The 21,313-nt window shown below is 37.8% G+C and overlaps 1 protein-coding gene across 4 annotated transcripts; it reads left to right on the plus strand.

Annotated features, from left to right (window-relative positions):
* The first annotated feature begins 3,250 nt into the window (after positions 1-3,250).
* Positions 3,251-20,993, plus strand: Guf1 (GUF1 homolog, GTPase). 4 transcript variants are annotated; one of them, XR_001784672.2, is made up of 17 exons: positions 3,251-3,506; positions 4,526-4,637; positions 4,783-4,931; positions 5,188-5,268; positions 5,891-5,968; positions 6,773-6,856; positions 7,476-7,540; positions 7,995-8,198; positions 9,424-9,563; positions 10,865-10,988; positions 11,771-11,903; positions 12,702-12,845; positions 13,469-13,831; positions 14,737-14,838; positions 15,570-15,689; positions 17,102-17,138; positions 17,925-19,972. XR_001784672.2 is itself a non-coding variant. In NM_172711.3 (17 exons), the coding sequence occupies exons 1-17, from the start codon at positions 3,396-3,398 to the stop codon at positions 18,060-18,062; spliced, it is 1,956 nt and encodes a 651-aa protein (NP_766299.1). In that variant the 5' UTR covers positions 3,265-3,395; the 3' UTR covers positions 18,063-20,993. The 4 variants fall into 4 exon arrangements, 3 of the variants coding, with proteins under 3 accessions (NP_766299.1, NP_001297560.1, XP_006504011.1); NM_172711.3 differs by having other exon boundaries at positions 3,265-3,506; positions 13,469-13,602; positions 17,925-20,993; NM_001310631.1 differs by lacking the exons at positions 9,424-9,563; positions 10,865-10,988 and having other exon boundaries at positions 3,265-3,506; positions 13,469-13,602; positions 17,925-20,993.
* Positions 20,994-21,313: the final 320 nt, after the last annotated feature.

Raw genomic sequence — 21,313 nt, forward strand, 5'->3', positions numbered from 1 at the left:
TTGTATCCTGCTCCCTTTTTAATGATTTATTTATTTATGTGCATTAATGTTTTGCCTGCATTATGCCTTGTGAGGGCGTCAAATCACTTGTAGCTGAAGTACAGACATTGTGAACTGCCATATGGAAGAGCAGCCAGTGCTCTAAACTTTTGAGCACTTAAACTTAAACTTAAGCCATTATCTGGCGTTCTTGATGTATCCGTTAAAGCCACAGTGATAAAAGTAACTAATACAAGAATTTGGTAACAAAAGATGGATTGCTCTTGTCATAAACATGACCACATGGCCTTTAAGCTTTTAGAACTGGTTTTCTAAAAGGAAAAAAAAAATTTGGGCAAAACCAAGAGAAGGCCTGGAATCAGATCCTAACAGGCCATTCTAATGAGGGGGTGGAAAGCTAGAATTTTGACAGAAAGAAAGACAATAAAGGTCGTGTTCACAAAGTTTCAGAACAGTATAGAGACACTTGTACTTGAAGCTGAATCTAAATGTAATGGATTAAGCTGGATGGCTGAAGAAAATTTAAGATAGCATAATGTCCAACTGCATCATGGTATCCAAGTTAGGGTTGCTATTCCTATGATAAAGAACTATGAGTAAAAGCAAGATGGGGAGGAATGGATCTATTTGGTTACACTTCTACACTGTAGTTCATCATTAAGGAAGTGATGGCAGGAACTCCAAAAGGGCAGGGACATGGAGGCAGGAACTGATACAGTCGCCAGGGAGAAGTGCTGCTTATTGGTTTGCTCAGCCTGTTTTTTTTTTTTTTTTTTTTTTTTTTTTTTTTCCTAGAACTGTAAACCACTAGCCCAGGGGTGCCATTACCCAGGATGGTCTGGGCCTTCCCCTATCAATCACTAATTAAGAAAATTCCCTACAGGATGCTTACAGCAAGATCTTATGGGGGCATTTTCTCAACTTAGGATCCTTCTTCAGATGCCACAAACTAACTTGTGTCAAGTAGACCTAAAACTGTCCAGCACAAACAGTGTTACTTACTGTGCTTAGTTTGATTATGAGAAACTAAAGATGTATGGAAGATGTAACTTGTTGAGGAAAGTGGTTAAGTAAGCCATTTTATGTTGAGAAAGTAACTGTGCTTGTTAAGAGATTAGTAACGTGAAAGTGAAACATCTTACTCTCTAGGAGGACAAAGGAACAGCAGCCTGAGGGCAACACTCTTCTCAACAAAATCTCCAAATTTGAAAATGAAAGTTCAAAGATACAGTGGTGGTTCGAATATGCTTGGCCCACGGGGGTGGTGCTGTTGGGAGATGTGGTCTTACTGGAGAAAAAGTGTTAATGTGGGGGTGGGCTTTGAGACCCTCCTTCTAACTGCTTGCAAGACAGTCTTTTGTTTGCCTTTGGGACAAGATGTAGAACTCTCAGCTCCTCCAGCACTATACCTTCCTGGACACTGCTATTCTTTCTCCCATGATGATAACAGTCTGAACCTCTGACACTGTAAGCTAGACCCACTTAAATATTTGCTTTATAAGTGTTTTAGTCATGGTGTCTCTTCATAGCAATGGAAACCCTAACTAGGATGGAAGAGAACTTAAACTATGAATTCCTCAGAGAGGGGTTCTCATCTGGCCATTAGATTTTACTATTAACTTGACAAAGCCTAGTGTCACCTGAGAAGAGAGTCTCATTGGAGTGATAAGGCAGGTCAGATTGGCCTGTGGGTGTGTCTGAGGAGTTTGTCTTGATTGTTAATTGATGTAGGAGGGCTCTGGTCACTGTGGGCAGCACCATTCCCTGGGTAGATAGTCAGAGGCTGTGGGAAGCAGATGAAGTCCTTAGTGAATATAGATTGTTAACATGAACATGATCACCTCACAACTGTCAATGCTTCAGACCCATGGCAATGCCAAGGTCCTACAAGGATGTAGACAGTGTATGTAAAGAAGTTATCAACTACAGCTTCTTCCTCCTGAGTGACTACAACCTAGAGTGCTGCACTTCAGAGACACCACAATCAAGATTAGCTAACCTGCCTCCTCCTTTAGCCTATGTAAGCCTTCTTATTTTCCAGGCTACTAGTGTGTCATCAGAACACACAGCCCAACCCAATCCTAGCTTTTCTGTACATGTGTCTGTTGTTTCTTCATTCCCCACTGCCCCAGTCAAGACAATCCCAAAGTTGTGCAGGTCACAGCAAGTCGTACCTGAACCAGGGTCCTTGACTACAAGAAAGTTGAATTGGTTAGTTAGACAAGGGAACAGTCCTGAGAGAGGCATGCCAATAAATGTTAGGGACAATCAGAGTCTAGAGATGGGCAGTTATATGTTAGTATTTTGAAGGAGGTTTTTGAGAAACTGCAGAAGTTAAAAAATGTTACAGCCACCTCAATTGTTTAGACCATGTTCAGGAAACATGTCCTGGCTTTCTAGAAGATGGGATAGTGAATTTGGCTATTTGAGAAAAGGTGGTAGAAAACTAAGGGATACGCCTTAAAGGACAGAGAGGTATCCATCCTGTGACTAGAAGATAATGCTAGACTTAATATCCTGACACACAGATTTAAACCTATTGAATACTATTAAGTCTAGTTCTAAGCTGTGTTGTAACAATGTTTTATCAATGTACTTGAAAAATACTTTTTCCTATGACTTTGTTGTTGTTGTTGTTGTGTCACTACAAAAAGTTCATTGAAAAATAGAATTATGGGTTATCCTAACCTGGGAAACATGGGTATGTTTGCCTCCAGAATAAATTCTCTTACCTATTTTAAGGTGAGAATTGCTTTTGTATGGACAAAGAGAAGCCAGCATCCTTCTCCTTTGATGCATTTTGTTTTTATTAATAAATCTATACTTCATATTGGCTAAGCATGAAATAATTTTCTTCGTAGAAGCCATGAACTGTTTTTTGTTTTGTTTTGTTTTTTGTTTTTCCTGCAAGTCTCTTAAAAGAACTCCCCAGCCATTGATGGCCCCAGAGTAGAGGGACTTCGAACTGTTTCCCCATCTGGTGGAGCACACACACTTTAGAGATTCCACATCTGAGGCCTGCGCTGCACACACATACACACACACACACACACACACACACACACACACACAAGGGCGTCTCCTGTCCATTGTATTCGCTGGAGTGAGCGCAGAGAGTGATGCGACACCCGACTCCGGTCGCCTAGACTGTGGCTTTCTCAAGGCTGTCACACCAGGACACGCGCTTGACCGGCAGTATCACCCGCGGTCCCTGTAGCTCTCCCATCCCTGACCTTTCGACCCCCGCGTAGACGCGTCGACGTCATAAGCGGCGCGACCTGCAGGCGGCGCGTTTGCTTCGCGTCAGGCCTGGGTCTCGGTGTCAGCTCAGGCCGGAGCGCGACCCTGGCTTTGTGGTCTCCGTGGCGGGTTGGGCCCTGAGCCGCCGCCGAGGCATGTGGGCGCTCGTGGGGCGGGCTCTCGCGCCGTGGGCCGCCGGGGCCCGGCACGCGGCTGCCTCGGAGCCCAGGGCCGCCTGCAGGCTCTTCAGCGCGGCCGAGCTCAAGGTGACCATCACCCGGGGAAGGTGCAGGGCTTCAGCACATGCACGGTGGGCGAGCATCCTCGGCTGCTCGCCGGCGCGGCGTGGGCTGCGCTTCACCCGCATCAGAAGCGTGCCCGCTAGCTCCTCGGCTTAGGGCTGGTGTAGCTCACGAGCGGGTGCTATTTCTAAAAACCTCCGAGAAGCTGCTCCTTTGTAGCATCGATTTCCCTGAAGTTTTAGTTATCGTTTCTTGAGTAACTGGCTTGACTTGCATCCGATCCTGCAGCTTCTTTGCTGCGTTGGGATAGTTATCAAATTTCAAAGATTGGAGGATGCAAAGGCGTGGAGTATTTTAGTCCCATGCAAGGGACTTGTGGTTAGAAAAATGGACTTGTATTCGTCACCGTTCAGGGTTTTTGAAAGTCGAGCGGGTTTGCGAAAGTCGTGCGGGTTTGCATCACTTTGTCCTAAATGCGTGGTGGGGGACTACAATGCAGCTTTTACATTTTGTTTGAATAATTTTTCCATACCCTTACCTGCCTTACACTAAGTAAGAAATAGAAAGCTAAAACAAATGTTATAGTCATGACAGTTTCATCAACTGAATATGCCTAGGGAGCGCGCGCGCGCACACACACACATACACACTCACACCCCAGACTGTTTTGCTCAGACACCCATTTCCAGGAGTATGTGGTGTGTCTAAGAGATTTTGCTTGATAAGGCATTCTTGGACTCCTGAGGACTTATATATGGCTTTCACTCTCCATGAAAGTAAATTTGCAATTAGCTCAATATGTGAGGAAGTATTACTTAAGGATTTTATATTTAGCTTTGTTTATGGAACTGATATATTTGTCAAGTATTTTGTAATTTGTTCTTTGTAGTTAGGCTTAGTCATACATCTTTATTAGGGAGCGGGGAGCTTACAAAACTGCAATACGTGAAGTTGTCCATCGATGGAAAGACTTTTCTTTGAATTTGTACTTTGTTTTATGGAAAATTTATACCCTTAACTGTGATATTCCCTTCCCTTCTTAGGAGAAACCTGACATGTCTAGATTTCCTGTTGAAGACATTAGAAATTTCAGTATCATTGCACATGTGGATCATGGCAAAAGCACTTTAGCTGACAGGCTCCTGGAGCTAACAGGTATTTTATCTTCTCTGCTCTTGGTTAGTTAGCTTTACCGCAATATCTTACCTTTAGGCATTCATCTTTAATATTTTCTGTTAATTGTTTTTAATGCTTTTTTGTTTTAAAGCCCAGAGAAATTAGTAAATGCTTCTATTTCTAGGAACAATTGATAAGACGAAGAAAAACAAGCAGGTTCTTGATAAATTACAAGTAGAACGAGAAAGAGGAATCACTGTGAAGGCGCAGACAGCCTCTCTGTTTTACAGCTTTGGAGGGAAACAGTACCTTTTAAACCTCATCGACACACCAGTAAGTTTCATCTTGTCTCTTCAAAGATTGCTTGTTAACCGTGTTAGTATTGCAATCAAAATTCTTTCATTTAGGGCTAAATTTTGCACAACTGTCATTGATTTCTTTTTAGTTTTGTTTTTATGCTAGAATAATTTGTTTCCATTGTTTTCACAAAAATCACATTTTATTATTATTTTTTTCGTCATATCAGTAGACTAGCAGTTCCTTTTAAATATGTAGCTGATACTTAAAGGTACCCATATTTGCATTTTAGGGCCACGTTGATTTTAGTTATGAAGTGTCCAGGTCACTGTCTGCATGCCAAGGTGTTTTACTGGTAGTGGATGCAAATGAGGTAAGAGCCCTCGTTATATATGATAAGACATGCCCACTTGGTTGTTTCATAAAGTTCTGAAAATGCATTTTGGAAATGCAAATTTTACATTTGAATAACAGATCTATTGTATTACTTACTCTAAATCAAATACTTTAATATTGTTAAAATGAAGTGCTGACTCACTCTGCTTAGTTTGACTCTTTCTTTACTAGTGGTAATGTTGGTTTTGAACCCTAAAACTTAAATGGTACAGAAACGTAGGAAGTGGTATGATTCAGATTTCTGTAACTACATAGTGAAATACCCGTAAAGGCAAGTTTCTTTGGCTCACAGTTTTGAAGGTTGTAGTCCACGACTCATTGACTCATTGCCTTTGCCGTGCAGCAAGGCAGCACAATATAGTCTTAAAGCCTGAAGATGGGGCTGGGGAGCCAAACTCCTCACTGCCCAGGAAGCACAGTGAGTAGGGCGGAGGTCTCACAGTCTCTGCCAGGCAGGTACATGACATATGGTGTCATTTTATTAGCATGATCCAAAATCTCAGTACGATGAATATATATGGGATGTATGGAATTAGTAAGTTTGTGGTACATTAGTGCCAAACCAGTCACCTTGCGCTCTCTTATCTTGCTGTTTCCAGGGTATTCAAGCTCAAACTGTGGCCAACTTCTTCCTTGCTTTTGAAGCACAGCTGTCAGTAATTCCAGTTATCAATAAGGTAATCAAACGAGACACCAATGTTATTACTTATTTTACCTTCTGTGTAGTGTTTAGTTGTAAAATATAGGGTTTTTCTCTTCTTTTTTTCTTTCTTTCTTTTTTTTAAATATGAGGGACCTGTAGTTACTGTTCATTCAGATTATCAGTAGGATTTCTCTCTGAATATCATGCGATAGAATTGCAGGTCAAATATTCCTTGCATAGAGTTGAAAAAGTTTGTCTGGACTGCATGGGCTGAGAATAGGCCATTTCTGGAGGAAAAGGGTGCAAGGCAGACAAAGAGGTGCCAGTCATACTGCTCTGGAGAAGAGGGGCTGAGAGCTAAGACTCAGTGAAGTCCATGAAACAGGTCAAAGTAACTCTTAACACACATAAGTCTGTCCAGTAGTGTAAAGTTAAGATCTTAGTTTAAAATTCAAACTACATTAAGTTGCATTTCTTGATATCACTGCCACATATAAAGTAAGGCTAAATAGCTTGATATCTGACCTTAATTTTAAAAGTCTGACTCATGGCCTTAGTTGGTATACTCTGTTCTGCTTACATATTTTTTGTCTGTTTTGTTGCTCGTATTTTCTTTTTTTTTGTACTCATGCTTGTTAAAATTATGTTGATAATTGCTTTTTGGCCTTTTGGCTAAGATCAAGTGTAATCATATTGATATATAGATTATTTTAAATATTTTTGAAAAAAGTCATGAAGGGTCAGTTAGGTTAAATCACAGAAGACTATTGACCTCCAAATATTGTTACAATGGACTAATTTCATTTTTGCTCTGCTCACTAAGTAATTTTGTTCATAGATAGATCTGAAGAATGCTGACCCTGAAAGGGTGGGAAAGCAGATTGAAAAAGTATTTGATATCCCTAGTGAGGAGTGTATTAAGGTAAGTTCTTTTTCTTAAAGTATTGTCTTAGTTGTTCTATTGCTCTGATGAAACACCATGGTCAGAGCAACGTGGGGAGGAATTGGTTTATTTGGCTTATACTTCCATTAAGCCATCACTGAAGGAAGTTAGGGCAGGAACCTAGAGGCAGGAGCTGGAGTGGAGGCCATGAAGGTGCTGCATACTGGGTTGGCCCTAATGGCTCATTCAGCCTGATTTCTTATAGAGTCCGGGACCACCAGCCCAGGCCTGGCACCACCTCCAATGGGCAGGGTCCTCACCCATCAAACACTAATTAAGAAAATGCTATACACTCATGTCTGCAGCCTGATCTTTTGGAGGCATTTTCTCAGCTGAGGTTACCATCTCAAATGCCAGCAGAACTATTGATTATTCTTTGGAAAATCTCAGGAGATTGACCTAACTGAAATTTCATGGTGTTTGTTCCCTTGCACTCTTAACACTTTTTTAGTTTTCGAGTGCTTATTATTATTTCATTAGATTCAGGTGAGAAAACTCCCCTTATATTGTGAGAATATACAGAATCATTATTACAGAGGCCCCAGGAAGGAAGAGTGTAGCCTTAAATCTCAATGCTTTGGTTTCTACACACTTTCAGATTTCTGCGAAACTTGGGACAAACGTTGACAGTGTGCTTCAGGCAGTCATTGAACGAATACCTCCGTAAGCATTTTGCTATTACACTATTCACTCATGTTTAATAGTAGAGTTTAATAATTTACAGACATTTAAAATGTACTAGTTTAGATTAATAGACCACCAACTTGATATGTCAATTTAAACTAGTGAATATGGCAAGCAGTCTTGCAGTAGGTTGGGATAAAGTTTTGCATTTAATAATATAAAGGAGTCAAGTTGAATATAAGAAGACTGGAAAGGGCAAGGGTGGCGGTGCTGTCCAGTGGACATGGTATGGGGCTGAAGTACACTGGCATTTGTTTGCGTCATAATGAGTATACATCTTTTAATTTCAAAATGTAAAACTGATGGCTGAATTTAATATAGTTTATAGAAGTGTTTGTTTTGGCTTTTGAGTAATTTCTTTTACAAAATTAAACATACTTCTTAGATTGAAAATAGGCATTTTCTTATATGTACTTAATTTCTTTTATAATAGTCCAAAAGTCCATCGTGAAAACCCACTGAAAGCTTTGGTATTTGACTCCACCTTTGACCAGTACAGAGGGGTGATAGCCAATATAGCACTGTTTGATGGAGTGGTTTCCAAGGGAGATAAAATTGTATCTGCACATACTAAAAAAGCATATGAAGTCAATGAAGTAGGCATTTTGAATCCTAATGAACAGCCAACTCATAAATTGTAAGTAATTTGTTTAATATGTGTAATAAATTTTCATATGTTTCTCTCAATGTGTTCAGAATGATCATAATAGGAAACCTGATGATCTATGAAAATATACATCCAGATACTTAAAAGGATCTTGTATGTGAATGGTAGGTAGTTTTATGAATATAAAAATGATCAAGTTTTATTAATTAGTAGAAATAACTTAGTGATCTAGTATAGGCTTGGTCCTGTTAAATGTATTTGACAGAACAATAAAATACTAGTTAGGGCTCCTCAACTACTATCCAGTGAACTTTTTTTCTTTTTACATTTAATTTCATCACAACTAAATTTTTGCAATATAAGGTGTTATAAGCTGTTAAAAAACCATTCTTTTCTTCACTGTGGAATTTCAGTTGAACCTAGATTAATTAAAATTTATTTTAATTAATATTTAATTTAAATATTAAAACCATATCTGAGTGAGTTGTGAAACGGCTGCTGAGTGGCTCCTGATGCTGAGAAGACCTGACGTCAGGCACTGAGTTTATGCTTCTCAGGTTGTCTCTGAAAGTGAAGGTGTCAGGTCTTGAGTACAGGGATCGATCACATAGCAGTGTCATGCTGTGTCTAGAGAGCCGCGTGTGAGTCACCACATGTTTCAGTTAGTGCAGTCTTCTAAATTAAGTCCCTGTATTGTAATATATGCATTGTATGATATACATGTTTATTTAATATGTATATGTTATGCATACACACACATATATCACAGTACAGGTATTGAACATTAATTACTGCATCTTCATTGAAGGTTCCTCTCGCAACCTACATGCAAATGAGTTTGTTACTATGTAGGTCTCTCTCTTTTTTTTAATTAAGCTAAAACTGAATTATTGGAATCTGCCCCTTTCATGTGAAAGTGATATGCGTAATAGACTTGTTACATATTTCTGGTTTTCTGTTTGGTTAAACATTTATCTTTTCCCCTTGTTAATGAGCCTATATCACATAATAATAGACATGACAGTCTCCTGAATTTTTCTCCGATGGTACCGGTTTTACAGGAGCTGGTGTGTAGTTTGCAGAAGTTGGGCACAGACAGGTTTAGGTCTGTGTAGAAACTGAGCTTAGAGGTTGACGATTGGCATGGGGCCCTTACTTGTTTGAGAAGTTATGAGTTTCCTAGGGAGGTAGAACTGTGAGTGTGCACTTAACAACAGAAAAGCAGTAAATATTTGCATATACTAATTTTATTTAGATATGCAGGACAGGTGGGCTTTCTGATTGCTGGGATGAAAGATGTCACTGAAGCACAAATAGGAGACACATTATATTTACATAATCATCCAGTGGAACCCTTGCCTGGGTTTAAATCAGCGAAACCAATGGTGTTTGCAGGTGAGGAGCTCCCAAATTGAAGACAAGGGGCCAAAATATTTTTAATTAAAAATCTGTTTCTGTGGTGAAAGCAAAGGTAGTAGAAGATAATATGCATTCTTATAGATATGTTTGTAACATATATATGTATATGTATGTATGTATGTGTATATATATTATCAATATACATATATATGACATTTCATTGCTTATATGGTATGTGCTATATATGAGAGACCATTTAGGATTCCTTAAGAATGAAGTGATTATATAAGAGATGTTAGTAATATGAATTTTCTTATTTTTCTGAGAAGTTAATTGAATATATTTGAATTTTTTTTCTCTAGTTAGGATGTTTAGATGACAGTTCTCAGTAGAATTAATGAATTCCCTCCTCTTGGTCGTTTTCTTTAGTTACGCTTTGTTCCTCTGAATGAAGTAGACTGCCATGCAGCCTTTACCAACATGTAACATGAGGTCCTGTATTGCTTTGAGCATTGCACATATTTATATAGTGAGGACTGATTGAGGGTCCTCCGCTTACTGTATCCCACCTAGGTTAGCTCGCCTCGCTTTCTCCTCAGTCTCCTCTCAGCAGAGGTCACGGACTTTATGACTGCTGTGCTTCACAAGCAGTCATTTGGAGCTCAGGAGGGTTGTAAAGTATAAGCTTTATAAGCAGAAGAGAAAGACAATGGGCGTAACCAGCAGTAGCTCCCATAGGTTGTTTTGTTTTGTTTTGTTTTTTAAAGATTTCTTTGTTGTTATGTGTGAGTACACTATAGCTGTCTTAGGACACACCAGAGGAGGGCATGTCCCATTACAGATGGTTGTGAGGCACCAGGTGGTTGCTGGGAATTGAACTCAGGACCTTTGGAAGAGCAGTTAGTGCTCTTGTCCACCGAGCCATTTCTCCAGCCCCCGCTCCCATAGTTTTAAGCAGTAAGTTTCTAAAAGCCAGATTGACATTTACTTTAGCAATTGGTCTGGAAACTAAGTCCAGTGTCGTTTTCATTTCTGGTGCTATTTCCCACTGACAGTTTTACTTACAGTAGTGGATTAGTTTGTACTTTTGTATTTTAAAATAAATGTACTTTGCCTAATTATTAGTAAACTTATTTCCTTTGGTTCTTTACATTTTTTCTTTTTTTTTGTATTTGTCTGAAAGCATAAAATCACTGTTTATAGTGTGACAACAATTGTATATCATTAATGCTAATAGAATCTAAGATAACCTTGCAACCAATTACAGAAAAATTATATGAATGCCACATGGTTAATTTTGAACTTGACCATACTATCTATTATGTTTGTATCCCCAGGAGTGTACCCTATAGACCAATCTGAGTACAATAACCTGAAGAGTGCTATAGAAAAACTGACCTTAAATGACTCAAGTGTAACAGTGCATCGGGATAGTAGTCTGGCCCTGGGTGCTGGCTGGAGGTAGGGGACACTCATATCTTAGAGTCACTTTTCATAAGAAAATACCTTCTAATTGGATGTGTTGCTCATGAACATTTCTGAAAATCAGACTAAGCTTTTTAAATATTTTTTGGGGTAGGGATGGAAGGTTGACACAAGGTCTCACTATATAGCCCTGGCTGTCTTGGAACTAGCTGTGTAGGTCAGGCTGGCCTCCAACTCACAGTGACTTAGCTGTTTCTACAAATATCCTTTTGTACAAATGTAGGTATGGGTGTGCACACTATGTGTGCATGCTCATAGGCCTGAGGTCAATCCGGGTCTCCATTTGAGTTTTTACGCAGTGCCTCTCACTGACTCTGGAGGTTGCCCTGGCACCTTGCTGTCTCCTCCCGCACTGGGAACGCAGTTGCATTCTGCAGCGTCTGGCTTTTTCATTTAGGTCCTGGGGATCCAGAATCGGGGTCCTTATGCTTCCACTGTGAGCACAAGACCCACTCAGCCATTTACACAGGCCCTATAGATCCATTTCTATGAGTAAGATAAATAAGTCTCGTATAAATAAGTCTGCTTATGTCTCATGTGCATTCATGTTTGGTGGGTAGTTTACAATACATTCACAGGAGATTTGGGTCTTATTTTATAAAGTTATACAAGAAATGCAAATTGATGGAATGATTCTTGATATCCTCTTTTCCTACAAAGTAGCAATGTGTTCACAACTGCCAGCAGCCCCACGGAACATAGATATTTAGAGGAGTTTTGCTGTTTTTTTTTTTTTTTTTTTGCTCCCTTGTCTCCAGGTTGGGGTTTCTTGGACTTTTACATATGGAGGTTTTCAACCAGCGATTAGAGCAAGAATATAACGCTTCTGTCATTTTGACAACCCCAACTGTTCCATACAAAGCTGTTCTTTCCTCTGCAAAATTAATAAAGGTACTGCTCCATCACTTCTATTTTGTGTCAGCCTGAAAGGGAAAATTTAATAAAGATGTGTACATGTATATACTAAATACAAGAGAAATGTTTTCTTTGTTTGTAAGTAAGTCACTATTAAGGATGATTTATTTTTGAGTAAAAGTTAATAAAAATTTTTATTACCTTCTTAAAACTAATTCATGTTTTACGTTTCTTAGCTCAATCTCTTTATTAACAAAATTACTGGTAGTGATAGTAAAAAGAATTCGTAATAAGAAGGCCATTATAATTTAGCACAGGATTTGAAAGATAATGTTTGTCATGAATAATTGAAGTTATAAAAAGTAAAACATTCATTCTTATAGGAAATTTTTAAGTTAGTGATAGAAGCAGTACTGTATTTCATTTAAGTGGCAATTAATAATTTATTCATTTAAACACTGCTACCTTGAGCATAAATAACCTGATTTTATATTACTAATTATATTGCTGTAAAATGTAGTATTTGTCATACTTTAGATGGTTCATGGTATGTTTTATAAATTTTAGTAAACCCAAATACTGTAATTCATTTAGTATTATCATTACTGACAAAATTAAAAGATAGTAATTGGAAGTCTTTGATTGTTGTTTCTTAAAAGAAACGTATTAGGTGACAGTCTGATCTTCAGGTGTCTTTCCTGTTACTACTGCTACTTTGTTATCTGCAGTGAATGCAGTCTGTTCTAAATGTACTATCTGTGAAAAGCAAGCCTGTAAGAAAGAGAACTGTGGGAGTGTTTGTTCTTAACTACTGTTCCCTCTCCCCGTTTTCAGGAATATAAAGAGAAGGAGATCACAATCATCAACCCTGCACAGTTCCCTGAGAAGTCCCAAGTAACAGAATATTTGGAACCTGTTGTTTTGGGCACTGTTATTACACCGACTGAGTACACTGGAAAAATAATGGCGCTTTGTCAGGTAGGACACAAAGTGGGATTCAGTCCTCTGGAGCAACGCTTATCAGCTTCCATTTCATAGGAGTCCTTCTGCTGGGAAGTTTCCTTTTACTGGCTTTAAGTTTGATTGTCACTATTAGCTGAATAGTTAGTCAAAGGAATGAAAAAAATTACATATTTAAAAGGATCTTTTATTATGATTTAGTTTATTTGTGTACTTGAAAGTGAATATAATTTGGGCGGTGGTGGCACACACCTTTAATCCCAGCACTTGGGAGGCAGAGGCAGGCGGATTTCTGAGTTCTAGGCCAGCCTGATCTACAAAGTGAATTCCAGGACAGCCAGGGCTATACAGAGAAACCTTGTCTCGAAAAAAAAACAAAAACCAAAAAAAAAAAAAAGAAAGTGAATATAATGTGATTTTAAAAATAGAGATTACAAGCTTTAGTTTAAAATGAATATAGTGAAATACAAAATAGTGTTATTTCTTCCCCAAAACTCTTGCTTATAGATCTTTGGTAGACCATTAAATAATACTCTTCCAGTCTGTTACTTTTATTTTTGTAATTATACTTTGGAAATTAACACCTTTAATTTATTCACATCAATATTGTGTGGATTATCATCAAAGTTATCTCTCTTTAGGCACGAAGAGCAATTCAGAAAAATATGACTTTTATTGATGAAAATAGAGTTATGCTTAAATATCTCTTCCCTTTGAATGAAATTGTGGTAGATTTTTATGACTCTTTGAAGTCTCTCTCTTCTGGATATGCAAGGTAAGGAAATGATGGTGATCACGAACATCTCAAAGGTTTGAAAATGCTGATTGTAATGACTAATACTTCTGCTCTTTTACTAATTTCAGCTCTTGAAGACAGTTCAGAATCATAAGGCTAGGAAGCTTGGGGCATTACAGATATTAAATAGAACCTGACATCCTTCTAGGAGAAAAAGGACTTACGGTTTTTCAGACTGTTACTCTCTGAAAAAGAAGCACCCTCATCAGTAAGAGGCTATAGCCCTGTGGCTTAAGAGTTGGAAATATCTGTGACTAAATAACATTTAAATATATATATTAATTGATCCATGGGGCATGTACTTTTATTTGAAAAATTGATATAAATATTGAGTATGAAGAATGCTAAATATGTTCTGCACTTAACAATATTGTAGTCAAGAACAGGTCCTCCCAGAAATATGTGCTCCATCCAATAAAAATCTGTGTATCTTAAGGGAATCCATGAAACCTAGCCAAATAAAAATATGAGTTGAGTGTTAATGGCAAGAAGCCTTTTATACTGCCTTTGGCTACAGTGGCTTTATGAGTTAAACGTTTGAGTAGCACTGTTAACTTGGACCACCCTGGTGATAGCAGCTAACATGAGTGCTTGTTTGTCTTTGATGAAGCTTGGCTGTAACTACTCAGCGTGTACTAGATTCACATGTGCTACATGCCTTTCGGTCCTGACCAAAACTAGTGTTCAAACTGCAGAGGTGTGCAGGAAAGCCCAGTGCCCTTTCTTCCTGCTGTTCTCAGTGCACTAGCTACATGGGTTGTCACTGGCAACAGAAAACTCACAGCGACCTTTAAACTAGAGCTAGTGGACATCACCGCGGCTGGCAGTGTGAGAAAGGGGCTCGTTTGGTTTTGGTGATGGATTTTCCTAATGCATCTCAGCCCAGCCGGTTCCGCTTCCTTCTCTCGGGACTTAGAGTCCCTGGACTCAGCGCCTTAGCATTTGGTTCTTTACTGTGGGCATACACATCCTTTATATGAAACTTCGTGTGTGGTCATAATTTTATCAAGTTTCTTCATGGGAGAGCGGGGAATGGAGGTTGTAAGGAAAAAGGAGTTTGCTGAGTGTAATCTGACAGTATCACGCTTGTCCATGTTCTCTTGTCCTTGTTAGTTTTGATTATGAAGATGCCGGTTACCAGACTGCAGAACTCGTTAAAATGGATATTCTGCTGAATGGAAATATGGTGGAAGAGCTTGTAACTGTGGTCCATAGGTAAGCCAAGGAAGAGATGACCAGCTGTGAACACAGGCGCTTGGTGCTTTTCTGTAGTGCTAGTCCCTCACTTAGTGCAGCAGATACACTTTGTAAAACTTGTAAAGCTTGGAAAGATAATTAAAATGGACTTTAGTCTACTCATCTTCCTTCTGCCTTTACATCAGAAGAATTTGACTTTTATTGATGAAAATAGAGTTATGCTTAAATATCTCTTCCTTTTGGATGAAATTTTGGTAGATTTTTATGACTCTGAATCAGTCTGTCTTCTGGATATGCAAGGTGAGGAAATTATGATCATCACAAACATCTCTATTACTAAATATAAAATAGAGAATTATAGCCAAAGGAATAGTCTCAAGGAAATCATTTTCCTTTACTGTGTTGTTGTTTTTTTAATTTTATGATTGAGGTTTATACTGAGAAAAGATTTTCATATTCCTGAAAAATCATTAGTGATAATGAAAAAGTCAAGTATATGTGTTCACAACCTGGCAAACTGATATATACTGTAGCCATGGAATTGTAGGTCACAATATAGATATTATACTGTAGCCATGGAATTGTAGGTCCTAATATAGACTAATGCATAGTTACAAATGCCAATTAAGTACAAAATGTTGAGTTCTATTTGAACCTCTTAAAATTCACCTTACTGTTAATTACTGCAATGGACAATGAAGATAATCTAAATAGTTATATTTAGGATAGCTGTATTTTTTCTGTCTCAGAGAGAAAGCCTACACTGTTGGCAAAAGCATATGTGAACGCCTGAAGGAGTCTCTTCCCAGACAACTGTATGAGATAGCAATTCAAGCTGCTGTTGGGAGCAAAGTTATTGCAAGAGAAACGTGAGTTGAAATTCATTTTCTGTTTGAGGCTGGCTTTAGAAACAATGTACCCAGATAAACAAAACTAAACTTTTAATTAATCATGGCATATGCTTTTATTCATGTAAATCATGAGATGATAAATGTCTTTTTACTTTGGATTACTTATATTAAGTGATGATACTTACAGTTGTATCACTTAGGAAAGTGTAAGGAATTTCTGCTCATTTCCAATGAATTTCTAGGTTAAGGAATTTCTGTAAGGTTCCATTCAGTGGATTATATTATGTTCAGATAGATTGTGATGAGAACAGAACCTAAAAGTTATGCTACATTGTTTTTACTAAAGTACTACATCAGAAAAGGTTATAAATATCATGCTAGGCTTTGTTTTCTAGGTTATATCCCTCATGTGGTTTATAGTGGGTATAGAAAATAGGGAAATTTTTGAAGAAAGCTAGCATTGTTGAAAATCAGGCTCCTGTAGCAGCAAGTATAGTCTCTGGTAGCACTTCCCCTGCCCAGCCATTAGGAGTTATGACCCTGGATAGTCTGTCTCCTCAGTTATGACAAATTGGGAATTGCTACTTAGTTATTGCTTAACCTAAGCCTTATGCATCCGTACTAGTTAAATACCACATATATGTATATATGTATCTATATACAATATATATATGTATATATATATATATACATAAATATAAAATAAATATGTGTAATAAATAATATATTAAATGTATGCCTATTATGGGAATAATTTCATCTTATACAGTATCTTGTTTCCGTTACCCAGTGCCCAAGAAAATACATAAATTAAGAAGAACTCCAAAGAACATCCTAGAAAGTAGAAAAGTTAGCACATGGTCATTTTTACATAAATTATATTGGAAGTAGATTAAGAAAAACAAATAGATTTTTAAAAAAATTATTAAAAGAATCCCTTAAAAAAGAGATACCTTTCAAAGTTAATGATCAGGAAATGCCAAAATAATATAGTAGTATAATTGATGGTTGTATACATTAACAGGAGTTTGTCTTGAGAATGGTTTTATAAAATCCTAAATTCAGTAGTAGTCACTACCTATTTATGGTCAGGTTAGAATATGATGCCTTAACTTTTTAAAATACTGTATTCAAAGTATTTCTAGGTTGAACTGGAAACAATGTAATGTATTTTTTTTAATTAAACTCATGAATGATCATATTTCTCCTTATGCATTCCTCAAGCAATGACGTTTCTTACTAAAGGATATGAGGACATTAACATTAATTTCTTGTGTGTCGTACAACTAAGTATATGGAAACAAATAACAAACATTTGAACTAGTTACATAAGGCAATTTGATCTGAATGACACTATCACTAAAATATCTTATCAAAAGTAAATCTTTGTATAGAAATTATGCTTTTAAACTGTATTTCTTCTTTTACAGAGTGAAAGCCTACAGAAAAAATGTTTTGGCAAAATGTGTATGTATCTTTCTACTTTACTATATTGAATGGCTTTAAGAGCAAAGGTGTCATAAATTGGTTTCTAGTTTAGTTTTTTTTTTTTTTTTTTGGTTTTTTGAGACAGGGTTTCTCTGTATAGCCCTGGCTGTCCTGGGACTCACTTTGTAGTCCAGGCTGGCCTCGAACTCAGAAATCCACCTGCCTCTGCCTCCTGAGTGCTGGGATTAAAGGCATGCGCCACCATGCCCGGCTTCTAGTTTAGTTTTTATTTACCATGCATTTCATCTCCGTTTCATTTTAAACGGGCAAATTTCTGTTTAACCATATTAGTCTTCATTTTAACTACAATGTATATAACATGCTTTTCATTTTCTCTCTTCTAATAAAATACCATCTAAAAGGGATTTTTATGTTGTCCATAATTTTATACATAATAAAACAGCATATGTATAGTGACTGTTTCTTACAGTTGGGAGAGAATGGGAATTGAAATCTACCTTGCTACATTGAATTTTGGAAAGCCTATTTGTGTTTGTGTGTGTGTGTGTGTGTGTGTGTGTGTGTGTATGAAAACAATCTTTTTTTTCTAAGCATCTGGTAGTGTCTCTGGCCAGGTGTGCATCTGAAAGTCTGTATTAGGCTGTCGCTATACAGTATGTCTATCTTAAATGAAAAAAACTGATTGTTGAGGAGGGATCAAGTGAGGGCCTACAGGTCATAATGATATGTTTATGGCTGTGGTGTTTTCTCGGTGTAATTATGTAGTCATTTCCTCTGACCCAATTTGTATTTCTTATTTTTCAGTATGGTGGTGATATTACCCGGAAAATGAAACTTCTGAAGAGACAGTCCGAAGGGAAAAAGAAGCTGAGGAAGATTGGCAACATTGAGATTCCAAAAGACGCTTTCATAAAAGTCCTGAAAACCCAGCCTAATAAATGACTCAAGGGCAGCAGGTGTTCTCTGTTCCTTCTCATTTATAGTGACAGCAGAATGAAAAGTCTGAGATGCATATTACTTCCAGGGTCTTCAACTATGACCTGCTTCAGTGGTTCTCAACCTTCCCAATGATGCCACCCTTTAATATAGTTCCTCATGTTGTGGTGACCCCAGACATAGAATTATTTTTTGTTGCTACTTCATAACGTTAATTTTGCTACTTTTATGGATCATGATGTAATATACTAATGTAAAATGAGTATGTCTGATATGCGACCTCTGTGAAAGGGTTGTTGGACCCTAGTTGAGAAGTGCTGGCTTGTTGGTAGAGAAGAGGTTAAATGTATGCTACATTGCTTGTTCTCTCTCATGTTCTACGACTCACTAGTAATCTCCACAGAACTCCTTACCTAAGACTGAGATTGTGTTACTACACCGCCTCACAGGTAACTTTGGAAATTAAAGGAGGTTAATACATTTTCAATATTCATGAGGGGCAGGCAGAGTATGTTATACATTTAATCACAGTGAATTTTAAACTTCCCTTACACTTTTTGTTTTTTGTTTTTAGTGTCTTGAGACAGAGTTCTGCCATGTAGCATGGCTAGCCCAGTGTCTTCAGTAGGGGTTGACACCAGTGATTGCAGCGACTCTTAGGAAGGAAAGCCTTTATTTCTCTGGGGCTGGCTTATTGTTTTAAAGGGTTATAGTCCATTATTGTCAGAGTGAGAAGCATTATTGCAGGTAGACATGGTGCTGGAGAAGTGGCTGGGAGTTTGTACAGGCAGCAGCAGGAGACTGTCACACCAAGCCTAGCTTGAGCATAGGAGACCTCAAAGCTTGATTCTATAGGGACACAGTGCCATTCCCCCTGATAGTACCATTCCCTGTGGGCCAAGCATTCACACATGAGTCTTTGGGGACCATTTCTGCTCAAACCACCACATACCTCAAGCTTGTGACCATCTTTCCACCTCAGCCTTCTCATTGTTGGGATTTTACAGCCATTTGCTACTGTCTTCAACTTGGTGCGGGCTTTCTTACAGATGCTAAAAGGAGCCCTAATTGCATCTAGTAGCAACTTTCTGGAATCACCTTGTATTACAGTTTTTAGCTCAAATGCTTGATCTGATATGACTTGCTTTTTAAGATATAGACTCAATGTCTTACTAGACATTTGTTGTTTTTTTATGCCTATACATTGAATCAAGCATTTCTGTATCTTGTTTTTTATGAGTACATTCCTGCAAAATGCCATAATTTGATATTAGCAGCAGCTGTTAATAAATTAGAAGCTATTAACTAAACATACCTAAATGACACAGCTAATAAATGGATTAGTTTCATGTTCATAACAAACTGAAAAATACATTACTCCAAGAAAAAGTCTTGATACTGGATTTTATTTTCTGCCGTCTGTCTTGAGCATGACATAAATCTGGTAGGAAAAAAGGTTACAGATGAGTCTTAGCATTTTGGTGGGATTTTAAAGTGAGGATTTATAAGTTAGGTAGCCTTAGTTTGTCCTATTACATAAACCATCTCACTTCTCCCAGCTTGATTTGCTAGGTATAAAATAAGTTCCCACTGCAGTATCTTTTTAAAATGGCAATATATTTGAAACTAAGACAATGCAATTTTTAAAATGTTGTTCTTATATTATTGGTAAGGGAAAGTTAAAAAACTGGTGTAATCTCTACCGTGTAGTGCTTGAGCTACTTTAGATATGGGCTATTCTTTAACCCATAATTCTTTAGGAATTAACGTTGTAGTAACAGGAGAAAACATTTGCTAGGCTGAATTTTGAGTTATATAACTTGAGCTTATTCCTTCGGGTTCTAGAATCACAATTTGTATAGTCGTATGACAAAAAAATAATTGCCACTTAATAAATTTGGTATGGGTTGCCAGTATGCTGAGTTAAATACACTTTTTTCAGTCTCTGTAACAGCAGAGGGTAAGATGCTGCCACTTATATCCCCTGGTGACAGAAGCTAAATAATGTTGGTTTTGCTTCAAAGACAAAGATCATTGCTACATCTGACATATCTTCAATGGTTTCTAAGCGTCTTAATAGTATATCACAGTAAGTTAGGATGCTATAGTGATTAGGGAAGTGCTGAGGAGAGACACTGTGAGACAGCATTAGGGATAGAATGAAAAAAAGATCTTTTTTTAAGACCTTTGGAGCAGAGGGAATGAATGGTACATCAGAAGAGACTGTAAACTCTTCATTATGATGCTAAACAGCCAAAGATGGGGTAATCTTGAGTAAACGTGATAGTGTTAAAATCATTACTGCAGCATGGATGCTACTAGTTGACTTGTTAACTAAAATATGTTAAGAGCATAAGGACCCCTTGAGCAAATTATGATTCTGCCAGGTATTTGTCTAAGCAAAATGTAATGATGTAGTGTGACTATATTTCTATTATAGGACGAAAGAGAGGAAGAACACCAGTAAGGCTAACTTCTACTTTGTACCCATCTGAATGAATGATGTACCAGTTTTAATACTAAGTAGGGAGGCAGAATAGCCTAAGAGAGATTTAGAGCTCAGCTTAATTTTAGAATAGTCCATAGTATTCCTATGTGGTGTTCTTCAGCAGGCTATTGGAAATGTGAATTTGAAGGTCAGAAGACAGATCATAGTGCTATGAATCCAAAGAGGTTCCAGAATATATATTTATGTGCTCGGGGATGTGAAACCCTATCATGTGGGGCTTCTCAGCTTCCAGTAATTTGTATAGCACCTTTATACTTACATGGTTGTTTGATATCTCCCTAATATATATATATATATATATATATGCATATGCATTTTAATATTTATGCATTATATATTTATGTATGTATATTTGGCTTAGTTTCATGAATAACAGCTATTAAGACATAACTGGGAATTAAAGCACCATTGTTGGTGACATTATTGTTTTGACTGCGTGTATGTAGTCTGTATTACTTGTGTGAAGTATTTGTATGCCTGGTGCCCTCAGGGACCCCAAGAGGGCATTGGAAGAACCCTTGAAACTTGAACTACAGTGGACTTGTGTGCCACCCTGCGAGTGCTGGGGACTGAACTCAGGTCCTCTGTGTGAGTGGCAAGTACCCTCTATTGCTAAGCCGTCTCTCTAGCCTCCATTCTTTTCCTTCTTATGTATTGCCTTCAGTTTCCTAGCTACACGATGGCAACAAATTAGAAGCAAATGTAGTGTCATGGGTACCATTAACAGTCTCCCACATGAGTGTGATTT

Source organism: Mus musculus, chromosome 5 (assembly GCF_000001635.26).
Source record: "Mus musculus strain C57BL/6J chromosome 5, GRCm38.p6 C57BL/6J".
In the NCBI taxonomy this organism is placed as follows: Eukaryota; Metazoa; Chordata; class Mammalia; order Rodentia; family Muridae; genus Mus; species Mus musculus.

Coding starts and splice junctions, on each gene's coding strand:
- Guf1 (NM_172711.3), top strand. CDS start 3,396: ATGTGGGCGCTCGTGGGGCGGGCTCTCGCGCCGTGGGCCGCCGGGGCC. Junction 3,507..4,525: donor TCAGCGCGGCCGAGCTCAAG/GTGACCATCACC, acceptor TTCCCTTCTTAG/GAGAAACCTGACATGTCTAG. Junction 14,839..15,569: donor CTTGTAACTGTGGTCCATAG/GTAAGCCAAGGA, acceptor TTTCTGTCTCAG/AGAGAAAGCCTACACTGTTG.